The sequence below is a fragment of the Chiroxiphia lanceolata genome, chromosome 4 (assembly GCF_009829145.1).
Source record: "Chiroxiphia lanceolata isolate bChiLan1 chromosome 4, bChiLan1.pri, whole genome shotgun sequence".
NCBI classification, from domain to species: Eukaryota; Metazoa; Chordata; class Aves; order Passeriformes; family Pipridae; genus Chiroxiphia; species Chiroxiphia lanceolata.
In genome coordinates, this window is record NC_045640.1 from 14,076,029 (window position 1) to 14,095,633 (window position 19,605).

At 36.9% G+C, this 19,605-nt stretch overlaps 1 protein-coding gene across 1 annotated transcript; it reads right to left on the reverse strand.

Moving 5' to 3' along the window:
* Positions 1 to 1,430: 1,430 nt before the first annotated feature.
* On the reverse strand, positions 1,431 to 19,572 carry ZBTB49 (zinc finger and BTB domain containing 49). The gene is made up of 8 exons (XM_032686532.1): positions 19,495 to 19,572; positions 17,981 to 18,154; positions 14,864 to 15,969; positions 9,603 to 9,649; positions 5,745 to 5,818; positions 5,007 to 5,089; positions 4,755 to 4,916; positions 1,431 to 2,786 (listed from the first exon to the last, which is right to left on the reverse strand). The coding sequence occupies exons 2-8, from the start codon at positions 18,130 to 18,132 to the stop codon at positions 2,122 to 2,124; spliced, it is 2,289 nt and encodes a 762-aa protein (XP_032542423.1). The 5' UTR covers positions 18,133 to 18,154; positions 19,495 to 19,572; the 3' UTR covers positions 1,431 to 2,121.
* Between the last annotated feature and the right edge of the window lie 33 nt (positions 19,573 to 19,605).

Genomic DNA, 19,605 nt, shown 5'->3' on the forward strand with positions numbered 1-19,605 from the left:
TTCAAAGGCAAATAACGTAAAAGACAATGAATGAGGGGAGAGCTAAGGGTTCACATATATGAAGTGTTCCCTGATTAATCCATATGGGACTGTGTTCATATAGCCTATGTGCTGTTTTTAACACACACATGCTGCAAAAGCTTTTGTGTTCTGACTTCACTGGCTGGAAAAATAGAGATGTTTTTAAGCTTCCTAGTATATATGTACTACGAGAAAACAAAGGTGAAAAAAAAAATCCCATTTTGTTCTCCAGTGCATCTGGATTCTTTTTTTCTTTTTAAACTGGTCTGTTAGTGTAGTGAAAAAAAGTTTTTCATAACATTAAACGACGACTGAGAAAAATGTGTATGTCTTGAAACTTTGACAGCTCTGCCCCTTTTGTTTGAAGGCTGCCATGCTCTGGCCAGCAATGCTCTTTCCCATTTCAACTCAGGTTGAAAGCAGCTAAAAACAAGAAGGTACAGGGGCCATGTTAAGGAAGTGAAGCCACAAATTTTAACGCATGGTGTTAACACAAGAAACAGAACAGCTGGTTGTGAATTCCTGGGGGGAAAAGAGTGGTGAGCACTTTTAAAATATGAAAAAATACTGTGTTTTCCAAGCTTTGAAATTCCACAGATTGCAAGCAGTGGATTGTAAGTCACCTCCAGTCTACATTCTTGTTCTAGCAAAACTAATTCTTATGCAACCAAGAACCAGACGACCATAACAGAGTTGAATCTTTGTACTTTACAAGTGACAATGTATTTTCTAATACCAGGAATATATGATATTATGTATTAATTACTAGACAGTTCCAGCTGTTAGTTTTATACACACATGATTTTTTTTCAGCAGAGGAACTGCAGTGTTATTAAAATAGTGGTGATAATAGATGTTGTTAGCTGTTGCAAAACACTCAAACCTACTTCTCAGCCTACAAACATTGAGACTCCTTATAGGAAATAAGAAGTATGTGCTTCAAACAGACCTTCCAGCCTGTGAATGAACTTCAGAAAAAAGGAGCATGAGGATATTTTCACTTCAGAAACTACAGTATGTAAGGAAAATTTTAGCATAAGGCTTCACAAAGCACTGCTAAAACTTTTTCGTGGGTTGGAAAGAGGCCAGTAAAACTCATGTGTCCATAGCAGGCGGTTTGAAATGCAGCAACACATCTACACCAGAAATGAATGCAACCATCCAAAGCACCAAAGCAGAAAAAGGCCTCTCAGCGAAGTTTCTATCCTGTAACAGTCTATTAATTAGCCAATGTTTTATACTCATTTGCCAAAGTACAAGACAACCTACTGGTGTATTGATTGTGTTTATTTTGCAGTGCAGCTCTTCTTGCAGTGGCATCCTCATTAGCATTGTAAAGATACCTGGAATAGACGACACTGTTACTGAAAATCTTTCACAAAAAGATGAAACACATGGAGCAATTAAGATACAGGGTAAAACAACTTCCCTTTATTCACATGTCTTGATCTTGGCCTCCATTGTACAAATAATCTGCTGTGCAAAATAGTTTATAAAATACTAAAAAAAGCTTTTATTGTAAAAAAATAAAGTTTCTAGATATACAGTTACTTTGCACTATCACAAATATTATCCAGTATTTAACATTTAAATTTACTGCCACAATACTCAAGTCCTGTAAACCAATGACCCTACTGGTAAGAAAGCCACTACTGAAACTCAGGTTCACTAGGGATTTGTTAAGTATTTTTGTCTTGTCATATCTACACCCTTACACAGCTCTGATGGCCCATACTTGGAATTGTACCCATATAATGAAATTAGACACTGGCCATCCTTTCCTCCATTATCAGGTAAAAAATTCCAAGTTAAATGGCAAATTTAGTAAAATGGCAAGTTTTAATAAATCATGGCAACACATGAGCTACACAGTGCAGTCACAGAATAACAAAGGTCCCCAAAAGTAGATTTGAACTTTGCTGAGAAGCAGTGTAAATAAAGTCAGCCTACACAGGGTTCTGGGCATGCATATCTTGACTCCTATCAGTATCCAAGCAACCTGGCTTAAAAACCAGCTCTGATCCCCCTATGCTGCAGTGCAATTGCAATCACTTGAACACGAAATGCCTCTAAGAAGTTTCGGTGCAGTCACCTGAGCCCTCATTGTTCCAACTCACTTTCATTCTGCAAGGTCTTCATGGCTAAACCCCAGAGGGTCATGCTGGAGAAGAAGGGTCCTTCGTTATTCTTGTACGTGGCCGACGATGTCCGACTGGCCAGCGGGTCATTGCAGTGGCCGTCCAAGCTGGCCATGGAGGAGCGAATCATGGGAACACCATCCGACTGCAGGGGTTCTTCTGCAGAAGACACGTCAACGTCTGCGTAAGCGTATGGTGGTGGTTGCTGAGTCTGAGCTTTCGGGAGTTTAGCAGAATCCACGCTGAGTTTCTGCTGGTTTGCTGAGTCGTGGTGTTGAGCCATTGATCGCAACTTACAGTACGGATCTGCAGAACTATCAAATTCAGTGGAATTCCCAGTTGGACGAACTGGAAATTTAACAGACACTGGTAACAATGTAACAGACATTTCTTGGCCGAAAGAGTCAGAACTCTGAGACTTGTCGAGGTCAGAAGTTTCAATCCCTGGAGTAAATTCATCCAGTGCGTTTGGCCCCTCCTCAGAGGCCTTACAGTGCATTTTCTTGTGCCGCCGCAGAACAGCAGAGCGAGTGAAGCATTTGTTACAAGTCTCACAAGTGTAGGGTTTTTCTCCTGTATGAGTCCTCACATGTCTACGCAGGTCACCAGAGCCTGCAAAACATTTCCCTACAAGACAGAAGTGATAGATTAAGAATTTGTTCTTAACACAAGTGAATAAACATGTTTTAATTAGAGAAAATATCAAGTGACATATCCCAGTCGTGGTAATTTGTCTATGTAGAACAGGTTCAAACAAGTTCAATCTATTTTCACAATTCCATTAACTTGTTTCTTCTTCTTGATCTGATTTTTTAACTTGTATTTCCCAACAAGTATGTTTAGCTTTTTTCTCCAGAGACAGGAATATCCATTAGTATTTGAAAGCTGTTAGTGCTCTCAGTTTATATTGAGCTTCATGGAGAAAAAAAAAATTTGAAATTATCAATTTAATTTGTCTGGAAAAACAGCATGCTGATAAACTTCTAATTATATTCTTCCAGTGAGAGCTGCATCATAGAAAGAAATGGTTTGTTCATTACCAAAGAACTATTCGCAAGAGTGCTGACAAAGTTAGCTTTTTTGTTAACTGTAAGCTAGTATAATGTAGCAGTCTTTTTTTTATATTCTAGACAGGGAATGCATGAGAACTGTAATTTTTATTGCTGCAAATATTAGAATACAAAAAAAATATTCAACTGTTTGCCTATCTTCAGAACAACAGACTAAAATAAGCTCAATCACCATACTGCAAAGAAAAAAGTGTCCGAGGCTGAACCGTGGCAAAGTGCAGAAGAACAAACAGAACAAAAAAGCATTAATTTCCAGAATTACTACATGATTCAGACATCTCACATACTTTAACATAGCAGAAGTAAGCTGGTACCTATTTGTGATTTTTATCTCATTTATTTTGTAAGGACAGGTATCAGTAAAAATTAACTTTATTAAATGAATGCATAGTAAAACTGCAGTCTCAATTTTCAGCATTATACTTTTTATTTTACAACACAGATTTCTTTTCAGAACAGCCATTAAACAATAATGGTAAGATTACAAATTACTAGAGTGATACATTTGGATTTTTTGCTTAATGCCAATGATTTCTTAATGCTTGATCAAATCCTCTTTGCACAATTTTTGCCTTCTCAGTACAAGATGACTTGGCTAAAATGAAAAATATTCAAAAGACCACTACAAGGGAAGATGGAAACAAGCCTGTTTTAAGGACAGCAACACAAATGACTGTTTATACTTTCATATCCCACATGTCTATATTTCCTCATTCTGATGGAAGACCTCCTGATAATATTGGCTTCTTCTTGTGCCTCAAGGCATTGCAAATAAAACATACTGCAGCTGGACTTTAACAGACAAAACTACCCTCCTCCAAAGCTGGTTCCTTAGAAATGAATAAAATGGTATCAAAATAGCACCTAAGGACAAAAACAGGAGTAGTATGCAGGATGGTAAGTAACATAAGAGATCAGGATAGACAATGCAATTTCTGAGAACTATGTTATAGAAGGATGAATCACTGATCAAAGAGCCACTTTCAGACCACTTGGAAGTATGACTCAGATTCTGAAAACAGGTGTTCTCTGGTACGAAACGTTGATCAAGTTTTGATTTTATTCCAGAGGCTGAAGCAAAGGAACAAAAGGTTTTTATTATCAAACTCTATGGGTGAATGCAGTTAAAACCAAACAGTATTCAACTGAGGGGAAAGAAAAAAAAAAGACCCTATTGATAACCAAGTGATGTCAAACCTAACTTTCCATCAGAAAGGACTATTCTGAAAATAAATCTATTTTTGAAGCAGCTAGTATCACTACCTCATTAGCAAACATGTATACATAAGCTGTAGATTCCTCTTATTTCCTTTACTCTTCAACTGAAATTCTCTTTAAACTTGTGACAGATAAAGGAGTTACACCGAACAAAAGACTATAGAATATGCAAGCCAAAAGATTTTTTGAGTAACATGGTATTTCAATTTGAAACCATTTTGGTTAATTCTTATTCTGTTGACAAAGGAACTTCTACTTGTCATCTAAAGAGCAAAGACATAACCAAGCTATACAGAGTAATTCTTACCACATGCTGAACAGCTGTATGGTCTCTCTCCAGTGTGCCTAATTCTGTGCTTTACCAACTTTCGTTGCATATTAAATGACTTTCCACATTCATCACAGGTGAATACTTTATCTGCTGTATGGGTCTTTTTGTGCTCCTTTAAATTACTGAAGTTACTGAACCCTAGAAAAATATGACAGAGTCTGAGATTAAAATGACTGCTCACATTTCAGTCAAAAAACCTGAGAGGCAGAAACTTTGGTTCTCACATACCTCTGCCACAGATATCACACAGATGAGGCTTTTCTCCAGAATGAATAATAATATGACGCTGAACATCACCAGAAGCAGCAAATCTGTAACACAGTACAGAAACCTAATTAGTGTCTTTGTAAGACCTATTATTTTGCTAAACTAAGTATCATGCAGAAATTGAGTATAATGAATGCCTGATGTTCTGAACAAAGATTAAGATCTAAACCACAGATAAATTTTACTATTAATGTTACTAATTCATTCTGCATTTTATGCTACTCCTGCATTAGTGTATTTTCTGTCACTTGCTGGCTAGCAGAAGGCAGAATTATTTAATACTTCACTTAAATTTGTCAAGTTTCCCATACTTCAGAATTCCCTAAAATGTAAAAAAAAATTTTATCACCAAATAATGAAAAAAAAATATGATGAAAAGGTACAAACCCGCATGACTTATTACAACTCACACTGTTCAAAATACACACAACAGTATATTCTTAACTACATACCAATATCCAAAAAATAAAACTAAGACCACAAACTATGGTGGTATAATTACCTTATTATGTACTTGAAACAAGACAACTGCAAAACTGTATTTTAATCCCATCAGTACACATTTAAACACAGTGTCTTTTGACAAAATTGATCAGCATGCTGCCTTAGCTCTTGGCCCTTAGTTTATCATGAAGATTAGTAGAAAACATGACCAAATCTTATCATGTTAATTTTACTAAGGTGAACAGTTCTACTCACCTTTTCCCACAGATTTCACAAATGTATGGCTTCTCACCAGAATGCCGACGTAGATGTGTCTGGAGATTACCTGCCTGAAGGGACAGTAATTTAAGCATTTAAATTCACTTAGCCTGTTGTTGTGTACAGATATAAAAACAATGATGGGAACTGTGAGACTGGCTTTTTATTCCTACTTCTAAGGCAGTGAAGACTACAAAGCATGTATGAACTCAAGCATTCTTATCTAATAAAGACAGACTACCATGTACTTCAAGAACAAATTGTTTATGTATGCAATTATATGTTGACAAGAAGAGAAATGGGGAAAACAATAACCCTGGGATCAAATGCTAAGGGAAAAGAAAGACCTATAGTTTAAAACAGATCCAATTATAAATGAAAATTACACCATCTAGAATACAGTGGAAAAGAACTTACTAGTAATACAGTTCATGTCTCATTTTCCCTGTCCTACAAATAAAATATTGCTACATGAGGATATCTGAATTCACCTACCAGGAGGTTAAAAAGAAAAGAAATAGCATGGAAATTTTTCAGTCTATAAAATACTAGAGCCAAGTGCTCCAAACCTATATATAATCACTCATATCAAAAGAAAACAGAAAAGAAAGTACAGAAATGAATTAATGGGATTAGTGGTAACTAATTTTTACATATCTTTCCTCTCTCAATCCTATAAAAAGAATGCTAGTCTAGCAAGCAAACCAGATAATGACTAGATAAAACCTTCTTACTCTGTCCAACTATTTTTAAAATGATTTTTAAAGCCACTGGTGCTTCTGAATGGCTAATCCACTGAGAGTCCAGTTCTCAAAGCACAAGATACAGCTAGTCTGGATAGAAGAGCTGCAGGTGTTCCTAAATTGTGCATACTTTCACAGTCAGTTTTTAACCCTTCCATTCTCTGTGACTGATAGCTGCCTGGTTTTATTTAAGTACACTAAAGGAACATTGAGTCCTTTCCATTGGGAAAGAAAATTTGGGATGCAAAAGATTATCATGTCCTCCTCAGTCACAGTAAGACAATAAAAATAAGATCCACAGTAATTTCTTTTGACTCCTTTAGATAATAAATTACCAGTGATGATCCATCACTGTAATCAGAGCTTACAATATACCAGAACTGAAGTACGGCAGACACACACAAACGCAGACAGAGGACAGTATCAAATGTGTCAATGTTTGAACCCTGAGAGAGCTCTCTTTAACCCCTGTAATTTTTTTCAGACTGCAGTGTGACTGAACCACTATTTTCTCAGGCCAAACTTTATAATCCTGAAATCCATTCAAAGAGAGGCATTAGGCACCTATGTGTGAGGAAGGAGACAAACCATGGAATAATTTCTGCCTTGCAAAGACAAGGAATTTTATTCAGTGGTGCATTTGAGAGAAAACATATAAAAGACAGAGCCTTTACTTCTATCCATCTCACAAAACAAACCTTATCAAGGGCACTTAAAAGTTATTCTGGATAAAGACAAAAGGTGAATTTGAAGTGCAACAACCATTCTAAAACAGTTCCCATACAAGCATTTTAATGAAGAATAAAAACAATCTACAGAGAGCAGCAAGTAGATCCATTTATTTATTACAACTCTATGTAATTTCCTCCTAATGAGGCCAAAGCTTGTTATTAACTGTACTAAGACAAAAAAAAAAATCCATCAATAGCTTGTACTCTTCCTAAGCTTTAAAGCTGGCACACAAGCTTGCTTAAAGCAGCATTGACAATGCCATGTCAATGAAAAAACATAAGAGGACTTTTGCTAGCGTTTCAGAGAAAGAAAAAAAATGCTCAAAGGAATCCTCATACTGGTTGCACAGCACTCCTCACAAATTTGGAGACTAAAGAAATATGCTACACTTAGTCCATTTGTAACTGGCTTGCTTTCAAATGGAAAGAACTTAAGCATAGAGACACCCAATAGAAGCTCTGCAGAAGGAGGTAAAACATGATACCCCGGATAACCAGCCAGAAAAGGTACACATTACAAAAGGCTGTGTGCTGTAGTAAGGGAGGATGCAAGCTTTGAAGTACAGAAGGCACCTTTTTCTCAAAAAATCAAACACATTTATTGCTACTTGTTCCCAACTATGAGTTCCCATGTCCATTTCCCCTACTTCCTTCACTTTCTGCTCCACATTCCACCACACAGAACATCAGTTATGTTCAGCAGGAGCAGAAATACCACCAGGCACAACGACTGCACTGTCTCAAAAGCACTGAACATGAAGGCTTAAATAAAAGTGTTTCTACTTCTGTGCCTGCAGATGGAGAAGATCAAGATCAAACATGGTCTTTTAAGCAAAAAGTAGATAGTAATTATCCTTGCAGCTTTCTGGTAGGTGGAATCTTACTCATTTGCAGGATTCAAAAGCAAGTACCTCAGGAATACACAAGATCCCTTTAAGACCAGCTGCAGCACCCAAGCTGAGCACTATGGCTCGTGTGCTGGACATGTGGGAATTGTCCATCCATATGTATCTACCTATAGCTTCAGGCAAGTGAGGTAATAAGGAGGAAAGCTGTTTGAGAGTGTTTAATTAAAAGGCAGAAACTTCCAGTTTTGTTGAGGGGGTTGTTTTTTTTAGTTAAAGATGTTGCATGAGGAGTCTGTCATGCCTGTCACACACTCTGTGTGTGAAGCTTTTGTATTCTCTCTCCCCCACAATAATGGTACAGAGTACCACTATTTGCCAAAAGTACTTTTAATAGAATTTGGAAATATTCACGTTCTGCTTTTAATAACTAGAAGTTCAGCCATCAAAATGAATAAAAATGCACTTCTTTGTCTACTAGGCAGACCTAGTTTTTCTCAAAATGGTTCAATAAGCATGATGAAACAGTACTGTTCAGTGTATTATATTCAGTCTTATATTCATATTAAGCAACAAGTGGAGGACACAACTGCATCAGATTCATGGGTAAACAAGTCCCACTGGTGGACTATGAAACTGAAACAAGAGAAACACAAATAGTTGTGGGTGGGTAGACAAAGAACACATAACTCTAATTCTTAAATCAGGATCCATGAGAAATACCAAAGTTATTCAACAATAATTATTTAAGTATTATTTAATTTTAGTATAAAAATATGTATCTGTTTATTGTCTCCTGTACTTAGATGTGCACAATCCAAACAAGAAAACAGAACAGAAATAGACAGTTTGGAAATGTGAGACAATTAGGCACCAAATTTGCAGGAATACAAATTAAGTGCTGTACCTAGAACAGGAAGCAAGCATTGGAGGGCAAATTAAGACAGCTAAAGCTTAGGCCCTGTATGTAAGTACAGAATTTCACAGGAGGTTTTTTTTTAAATCATAGCTGAATTCTGTCACTTCAGATAGTGATGTTCTCACTGAAGGAAACTAAACCCACTTACATGGATACAAACTTTTTTATCTGATTCAAATCTGCTTAATAATTTATGCCATTTAGGAAGATAAAACTGTATTGTGAATAAAACATCATAGAAAATTCTAACCTGTACTTTTTTCAGACACTGTAAAAATGCTATTCCCACATATCCCTAAGCATAAGTCAAAAGAACAGTTTGGAAATGAATGTTCTCTGTATTTCAAATATAGTGTGGCTCTGGATAGTTAAACATTCATTTGAAGGTAAAATACATAACACATCTACTGAGAGCAGACAGAATCAAAGGTACAAAATGCATCAAAGAAATCTAAACCGCTTAACATATTACTTTCAAATAAGACAATAAATTATCCCTAAAGTGAAGTGTCTTTGAACAAAAAAAATCTTATCTATAGACTTAAGCCCAAGTTTTTTAGAATCAACACATAGATGCATTTCAAGTCTAAGTACCATAATACATAAAATATTCCCACCTGTGAGAAGTGTTTCCCACAAATGTTACATTCAAAAGGTTTCTCACCTAAAAGAAGAAACAGAACATAGAACTTCTAATAGTTGAAGTGGAATAAAAAAATGTTTTTAATTGGTACACTTCCTTTTAAAACATGTAACTTAAAAGTAAAAATATCCCCAAAAGGACACTTACCCATGTATTTAAGAGGAAATTCAAGAGGGGAGTACAGGATTTACCATTGAGCTTGTAAGGCAGACTTGCTCAGAAACAGAATTGATCATTCAAAACAAGAAGGTAGAAGAGTTTTGATATGAATGGGTGCAGGTTTTAATTTTTTTAAATACTTTTTTTTTTTTTTCATTTTGAAAGCTGTATCATATTGCCAGGAAGAACAGAATAGATGACAAGATCCTACAACAACAACAACACTGGGAAGTGCACCTGTTTTTTCACTTGTACAGAGACATATTCTTAAAAAGGAGGAATGTAGAGAAGCCAATTTGACAGGGTTCTGTTTTCCAGTTTCAGTGTGTACCGTACACCTCTGCTCAGCACGTAGCCATTCGCTTCCTTATATTTGCCTTCAAATTCTCACCCGATATATCTAAAGATTAACCCAAGTATTTTTCTCCAAAATTCTGAATTTATACATATAAAACTGGTATTCTTGATTCTCCAAAAACACGTGAGCAGCTTTAGTAAAAAACAAGCGCAGCCCACTTTAGCTTTTCAAAATAACTTGACTCTCAATTTAGAATGTGACTGCACAATACTTCAATTCTCTAGCTGTCAATATAAGACAAGTATGTTTTTGTAATAACTTCTTCTCCTCCACAGTATTTCATAAAGTTGGGTTTTTTCTCTGCTTAGTTCCTAGTTTTTACACTGTTGATAAAATTCTCTGTGCAACTTCTAGAATTTTTAAAACAATAATAATGCTCAAATATTACTGAATTCAATGACAGTCAGACTTCTAATCATCTTCGAGATGTTTCCAAAGGGAAAAAGAGATCTTAAAATGTGTTTCATCTTCATGCTTATTCAAAAATGTGTCTATAGATTTTTATTTACTTCTTTAATTCTGGTTTTCCTGACTTTACAGAACACCTCTTGGCTTCTCTTCCACCAAGTATTCGCTACATCAGTATTTTTCCTCCACCCTTAGAAATGTTACAAGCAACATCTACCATACCCAGGTGCTGAGGTTCCATTTTCCTTTCCTGCTGCCAAAGCAGATGAAGTTCTTTCCACATATTCTAAGATCAAGGACTAAATGCAATTCTCTTTAGATTTTAAAACACAGAGTAAACATACAGTTATGTTGCTCCACAGATAGCAATCCTGCAGTTAACCTGACAACTCAAGGCTTTATCTACTTAATGAAGAATGGAAATCTTCTGGCAGTTTTAAAAAAGCTTTTATTCAATTAAAGATAAAAATTATGAAACCAGTAACTCAACTATAAAGAGCACTGAGGCTTAATTTAATTTCATTATGGCTCTAAACATGCAAATTTCTGGTATTGACAACACAAATCTAAATGAAACCAATGGGGAGCAGATCTGTAGCAACTGGGAAGGATTCTGAAAATTGTCAAAGCATCAAGGTAATTTGAAATGGAGGATAAAAAACACTAGTAGCAATTTCTGCAGAAATTACCTACACACACACAAAAAATTTACTGCAGACCTAACAACTAGTATCTGAACAGGAATCCACTCTGAAATGACTAGAAGGGGAGGGAGGGAATTGGAGGCTCAAATTTCTCAAAACTATTGTTGTAGGCTGCAGGCAAACTCATTATAATCGTAATGATGTACAAAGAGTTGGGAGTTTTTCCCCCCAAGATAAAACTAAAGTTTTGTTTTAAAAAGGAAACATCAAATTAGTTTTTGGAGAACCATTTTGCACTTGCATAAAATTCCTAACCACTGGGCTTATCAAGTACCCTGTTGCTCAATTAGCCTCACTGTACCTGGGGGTGTATTAGTGAGAGTGCAGCTGCTAAACTGGAGATTATCCTTCTCTGCCTGTCACTGGTGAGACTGTATCTGGAGCCTTAAGAAAAGAAGGCAAACAGGAAATCTTATTGTCCTACATGGAACATCTGTCTTCCCCTACATGGGTACACAGTTCTTGGTACACAGTTTTAGGACAAGAGGTGACAGATCTCAAGTGTGATCATGAGAAATTCTGATCAGATATAAGAAAATAATCTTTTCCCCACAAGGGTGGTCAGACACTGGAAGTGATTGCCTAGAGAGATGGTGGAATCTCTGTCCTTAGAGATGTCCAAGATTTGACTACATAAGGTCATGAGCAAAATAACCCAATGTAATTTGATGTGCCTTGAGTAGAGGATGGGCCTAGATGACCTCCAGAGATCCAAACTAATCTAAAGTATTCTATGACTCTACAGCTGTCAATTAATTCCAACCCAAAAAATTCTATCTGAGGACACCAATCTTCCCAAAGACCAGGGCCGGATATACTGCAATAGAGAAAATTTGGGAAAAAGCACTAACTGAACTACAATTAAGACAATGCTTCAACAAACAGCCATGAGACTTTACTTTTGAACCCTTGGACTGCTTTGTGTTTTCTATCCCCTGCTGCATCCTTCTCGTTCAGCACTCTACAAGAAGAGATGAAGATAAAGTACACAATAGTGGGATCAAAGCAGAGGTGTATCAGCTCCAGAGGAGAAAAGCAGGAAATGCAGAAGTTGTATTCCTGAAAAGATCATAAGAGTGAGGAGCAAGATATGGAATGCTGGCAAGTTACTCAAGCAAAGCTCAGAATGAAAAGGTTGAGGATCAACAATGTATTATGACAGCATTACTCTGTCCTGTTGTATTCCATCCTGCCAAGGGTTCATTCCATGGGGCTGGATTTGTTTTGGGTAGTTTTTTGAGATGTTCCCCGAAAATATTTTTTAAAAATCCCAACAAAACCACTGGAAGTTCTTGGACAGGTATGGACTGTATAAGAGAAATATACTTGCTTCCTTTTTTTTCAGACATATCAATATAATAAAAACAAATTATAACATTCAGTCAAGTCAAAATCAGTCAATGAGAGTAAGATCTCTTTAGAGATTCCTTTAAGTATCCAGTAGCAATACAATTAAAACAGCCAGACATCCCAGTACAACAACCTGTGTTGCACACAGTATGACTGCCTTCACATAGAAAACTCATCAATGTAATCGTGCAAACCTGTGAATTCTTCAGTAGTTCCTATTGCTCAGGGACAGAGAATTTCACACACACTTTTTCTTGACAACCAGACCACCACTGCACTTGTGTTGAAAGAATTGTCATTTGTGGGTTAAAAACAGGTTTTCCAGTGTGAAAGATCCATTTCAGTAACTTATCTCTTCAGCAAAGCCAGATTGGAAGGACTTTCAGCAAGCACTGTAATAGCTAAATGCTTGCTAAACCTTTTGCTTAGTTTTAGAAGATAAATGTTTTTAAATAAAATTGATTAGCTAGCAATCTGCTGTGCTTTCTGAAGGGGCAGGTGAATAGAAATGGCTTTTAGTATACACTAATATTACTTAACTGCTAGTATATCTAAAGTCAACAGAACAGATGTGCCCTGTATGCCTATATTAACATCCTACTCCCTGTCCACTGCAGTTTTCCAAGTACTCTTTTTGCACTAGTTGGATATTTAAAAACAAAATAACGTGACCCAAGAATAACAGGGAAGCAACCAGGCATTTCTAGTCATATTCTTGCTTCAGTTTTCCCATCCTTTTATGTGCTTATTATTTGTTAAACTTATGCTCTTGAACCTTTAGTTTAGCACATCTAGAGAAGAATGCTGATGCCACACTAAGAAGCATTCAAGTCTGAAATTTTTAAAAACTACTGGAAGAAAACAGTGTATGAAAAGCAGTATGGAATTCCTGAATCTTGGGGTGTCTCTCATAGATACTTTAGCACAAACTCAAATGTTACTGCAGCCTCTCCCTCAGCTGGGACTTTTCTAGATGCTCTGTCTTCTATCTGATCACCTATTTTCCTGAAATTTTTAGGATATTTCAATATATCTGATGATGTCAGCTCAAATTGGATAAGATTCAAAAAAATACAAGGCAAAGAGAGGATCTAGGAAAGAGACATACAACTCTATCACAGGAGACCAAATTAAAAAAAAAAGAAACATGAACATACAGAAGTAGTCAAAGGTAATAACTGAAAACTTTAGGAAGCTAATGAAAAATGTTTGTATTTTCAGGTTCTGGAAAGATTTTTCTACTCATAATGTGGAAAAATAAACTTTTAATACTAAGGACCAATTAACAAAATAAATTAACGTCTGCTAAGAGGGTTTCATATTTAGTGTCGAAGTACCAATACATGTATGCTCATTTCCAAAGTGATGTTTATTTGACAAGATTGAGAGAGATGTGTTTGTATATTTAATACAGGGAAAAAAGAAATATTCAACAGCTTAATCAGGAATAATGCTATCTCTGACTCTGAATCAATAGCATTACCTGACTAGATAAGGTAATTCTTAAACTCCTTAAAAAAAGTATATCTAGTAATAGAAAATGCTGGTTAAGTTGAACAGACAAATTAATTAATTCAAAGTCAGACCAAGTCTTGTTTTTCACTAGAATAAAAAGGTACTTAGAAATAAATCTATGTTAGGTTTAAAACTATTACTTGTAAGTTTTTAAAACAAAGTAAATTATTTCAAAATTCCCATTCATTCTGCAGCCTACTTGTCTGCAAGAGCCTTACTCTCTAGGTAAACACAATGGAAGTTGTTATAAAAAATATTTCTACAGTTAAAAAACATGACCACCAAACAGCAATTACTTGTATCTCACAATGAATATATGACCAGAGAGAAATGAGGTGTTCTAGAACACTTGTAGTATCACCTATTCATTTACACTTTTTATTGCTATCTGGTTGAAACTTCTGGGCCACCTGACAAACTGACTAGAAATCACTCATCTAAATGCAAGACAAAAATAAAGTTTCCATTGAAATTTCATTTTCATTGAATTCAAACAACGTTCTTTAAAAAAGCACCCAAACAAATACATAGGACATATTTTTTCTACAGCTCTCAGTTAAATTCAGTATTACAGCCTTTATTTCTGTATGATTATTCACTTAAAAAAACCCCAAACAAACCACAAAACCATCATCTTTTGAAAGCAGACCCTTAACCAGCATCTCTGAATCAAGAGACACTGCAAGATAGTCTCTTTAACTGAAATATTTGGTCTGCAGACCAAGTAACTGATAACTGTACCTGTATGAGACCTTTTATGAAGCTCCAAATTGCTTGGATGTTTGAAAGCCTTTCCACATAATTCACAAGTATATTGTCTTTGTGACTGAAGAGTCTGTGATTGTCCTTCTTGTTCCAAAGAACCTTGAGATCTTTCCATTTCAACAGTTTGTTCAAAATTCTCAGAATTCACTAAATCTTCATCTTCTTTTTCATCAGTAGCTCTAACATTTGTCATGTCTGTGGTACTTTCATTTACAGGTTCAATTACTTCTGGTACTCTACTGTCATCCCTTTTAGGCTCAGGTGGCTGCTCTGCAGATTTCTGAGATCTCAGAAAATTTAACTTTTTGAGGTGTATTGCCTTTTTCAGCCGCATCTCTTTGGTTGGCTGCATAACTGTGCTTTCTGCATCTTGGTCTGGAGCAGCTTCGTTCCCAGACTGAACCAGAAAGTTTGATGGTAAATGATCAGATGTTTCCAGAATACACTCAGTGTGACTGACAGTGCAAGAATTATTCTCCACTGCGTTTATTTCTGTGGATGTGTTGTAAGAAAAGGATGGTTCTGCTCCTCTCTCATGATCAGAGCAAGCATTTTGTTTGTAGAACTGTTTACTGTAAAAGTTGCGTAGTTTGTAATAGTAATTCGGTTGTTTAAATGGAAGCTCTGTGCAGTTGCCATCTAAGGAGTCTTGTGGCTGTTTCTGTGCATCACCTGGGGGTGTGTGCAGATTAACAGACTGTGATGCATGAGAATGGTGGTCAGCCAAGACTTTACTGGCCTGTGTGTCAGATGAGCACTCATGCAACAGGTTTGTCCCATAACCGTCACTGGCACAGCTCCCATCTGCAGCCAAAGTATTCTGCAGTGAAAAGACACTATTACAAGGCATGCTGGCTGCTTGCTCTACAGCTGTAGAAGATTTTAAAAAGGTGTGGCAAATGTTCAGCACATTTTGCACTTGGAGACACTGTGCAATGTCCAGCATAGCTTGTACATTGTCCTGACTAAGATCCAGGTGAGAGGTGTACATGAAGTCCAAGATCTGGCCTATGCCACCTACATTTTTAATGTCCAAGTGAAACACATCGTTCTTCTGGCCTGAAGAATTCTGGAAAAGGGTCCTGATAAAATAAGGCAAATACTCAAATACAAACAGAAATAATTCACAGGCACTTTAATAAGAAAAATACACATACACCTCAAATAGACTGTCTGGTATGAAACAATTTATACTCTAAGGCCTTACCTAGAGTGCTGTATTTTTACAGTCTCAAAATGTCTCAATTACTTGTCATATATTAGTCCTACATTAGTGCACTTAAAGTATAAATCAAAACAAATGATCCATATATAATTTCAACTTTGTATTTTTTAATGTTTTGAAATGACACCCTATCCTTGTGGTTTCCTATCCACTGTTATTCACATATTAAGTGCAGTGGAGTATTTTCGGACAATTTTCAAAAATTGCTTTACTCAGAATGGTGTTTCTCCTTTCATCAAGGCAAACAAAACAGGACATATGAAATTTGCTAGTAAAAGGGAGAAGATAAGACCTCAAAGTCAGCTAAACTCTTCTGGAAACTGAGCTTGTCCATCAAACTATCAGGAAATCTTATTAAAGTTCTTAGTATTAGTTCTTTCTCCACAAATATACAGGAGGATGGTGACATTAAGAAAGAAGATGGCATTATTTTCAATCTATTATCTCATATCCAAAGAAGTACTTTTTTTTACTGGCATTAGATGACAACCAAGTAAAAGAATAATGAAGAGCCTAAGCCAGCAGTGCAACCAATACCCACTGAATTGTCATTAAATCATTAAAGTGAATTCACAAAACTTACTATTTGATGTAAAGTATTCTCACATTCAGAGCTGTAGCTCTTCACATTCACAAGTAGTCCTAGATTAAGTGGATTCATACTCTGTCTCAATCAAGAACTTCACACCCTCCCATTAAAATCCCCAGTCTCTAACCTGATACTCTCACAGCAAACAACGACATATAAACAAACTGGGTCAGGTCACTCCTATGTAGTTATTTTCCTACGCTACGAAATGCCCCAAACTTGATGGTTCCTCTTTGTGGCCAAACTCTCAAATTAGGTTTTGTTTAAAGGTGGGTATAATATCAATGAGCTCTTAATCTTAAGGAAATGAGACCCTATGCCCAAACTTTAGAAATGCAGAGGTTACTCTGAAGCCAGTGCTGACATCAAAATTCTTTCAGAAATCGAGACCATCCTATCAAAATTAATATCAGAACTACAATGAACAGATCTGAGTTGAGAGTCTAAATTAATTAGCCACTTATATCCCATTGAATTTTAATAGGAGTTGAGTGCTTAGTTCTTTTTGACTACTTTAAAAAATTCAGTCTTTGAGCATAATTGCACTTCATCAGCAGGATTACACCACTAGAAGAGAAAAAGGAACCTCTTATCTTTTTTCCCCGGTTGTAACATAGAAATAATTTTCTTACTTTAGAGATGCTTCAAAAAACAAGGTCTAAAAACTGCCAGATCTAACAGCTTACTCATAACTAATGTAAAACACTAAGTTAGGAGATCCAGCATCCTCCAAAATTTGGAGGGTCAATTGAGGGCAGTACAGAAGGGAAAGAAACCAGTGATATGGCATAATGAGTCATCTGTATACTGTAAAACACAGTTGTTATCTCTGAGAATCTGTTCTAAACAGAGATTCAACAATAACTTATATAGTCAAATTTTATTTTGAATATATGATTCATGAAACAAGTCACATTATTCAGAAGTGAATAATGTTTCATCAGTTATATCCCTTATCTGGCTCTGTTCATGTACTCTACTATGTTCCTTCTAAGCAGTTATCTTTCCTTACTGAAGTACTGAATGCAGGTCTGTCCCAGAATCCGTTATATGAGGCACTATAAGCAAGTAAGGATCAGGAAAATGCCAACAATCCAACAGTATAGTATGAATACTTGACACAGATTTATCTCTGGACAAACAATTTCCCTTTTCTCGTTATATTCCCAACAGTTACTTTACTCTGCAACTACCAGAAAAAAAAATATCCTTCTCAAAGAAAACCTCAACCAACAGCATTTAATTATCATTTTAAAAAGAAGAATTTTCTATCACATACCTGAAATATTGACTGAAAGCAGCTAATACATTTTTGTGTGCTTTGAAGCATACACCTTTTACCACCAGCATGCAGTCACAGAGAAGCCCCTGAATGCGCTGTTCATGTAGCTGCTGGAGAAGATGACAACTATGGCTAGCAACAGTGTCCATGCTAGAAAATCACTTAAATTACCTACAATGAAATAAAATGCTAAGATGAATTTTAAATATTATATTGCAAAATTAATTTAAAATATTAGGAACATTTTCACAATTTGTTTTAGCTTCCAAAGGAAACAGACTACAGTTTACACCTGCAATGTGAGCTCTAATGACATTTTTCTGATTAAAGATGAGTCACAGTACTGCTCACTGTAGATGCACAGCAATATACATAGGAAATACTGATTTTAATGAAGTTTTGCTTACAAGAAAGAGCTTCTGCAAAAATCTAATGGTGCTGTCAATAAATTGAACTCCATAACCAGAAAAAAAATCACACCTTGATTTAGACAACTTGGACAAGAACTAGATTCTAAGGCAAAAACACATCATGACTGCAAAATTAATATCATCTGTAAAGGTAAATCTCAGTTTCCTCACCCTCTAAACTGAAAGGGGAGAATATAGTACTAGTATTATTGAAGACATATTTGCTGCTGTCCTAGCTAAATACATTTCCCATGTGGATCTGATTAGATATAGTAATTTTTTAATACAATATAGTGTTTAAATGAAAAAAAATCCTTCTTTGAATAGGTTGAAAATACAGGTAATTCCCACTGAACATATTTACATTCAATTCTATGCTTCCTTTTTTCTAAAGAAAGACTTAATTCTTCCCCTGCACACTTGTAAATGAGAACTCCGACTATTAGGGCAATTGGAACTTCTAACTTTCTAACTAATGAAGCAGAAAGACCACCTTGGGTTAAACACGACCAGAAAGTGGTTGCCCCATTCTCAATTCTCATGAGGACCAAAGGTTCCACTTTTTAGTTTATCCTGTTACTCTGTGATTCACTGCCTCCTGCTGTATTACAATGTGGGCTATTATATTGTGCTTCTTCTCTGTGAACGCTTATCATGTCTTCTACCAGGCTTTCAAATAAAGAAACCACATCTGTTTGCCAAGCAGTTGCTTTCTCTGTGTACGTCTCCCACCACGGCATCCTGCAAATACTTCTGACAACCAGCGAACTGCCTCTCAGCCATCAGGTGCCTGTCTCCCAGCGGGAAAGGCGAGCATGGAGAGCCGCTCCCGAACACGGGGAACCCCCGCAACACGGTCGCTATTTATGATGTGTAAGTATGATTAAGCCTGGCCCAGCTGAGCCCAGGCTCAGCACGGAGAAAGGCACAGAGGGTACAGGGGAGAGGGCCCCGAGGGGAGAGCGGGCTCTGGCCGGTGTCGGAGCAGCCGCTGCCGCAGGGCCGGGGCCGCGGGCGGGGGGGACGCGGCGCCGCCCGGCTGAGGTGGGAGAGCGGCCGAGGGGCGGGAGCCGGCCCGGCCCTGCCCAGCCCAGCGCTTACCGGCTCCGGCCACCTCCCAGCTCCATCCCCGCCACCGGCCACTTCCGCCGCCGCTCCTTCCCTTCCCCTTCCCCTTCCCTGCCCTTCCCGTTCCGCTGCGCGGGGCGGGGC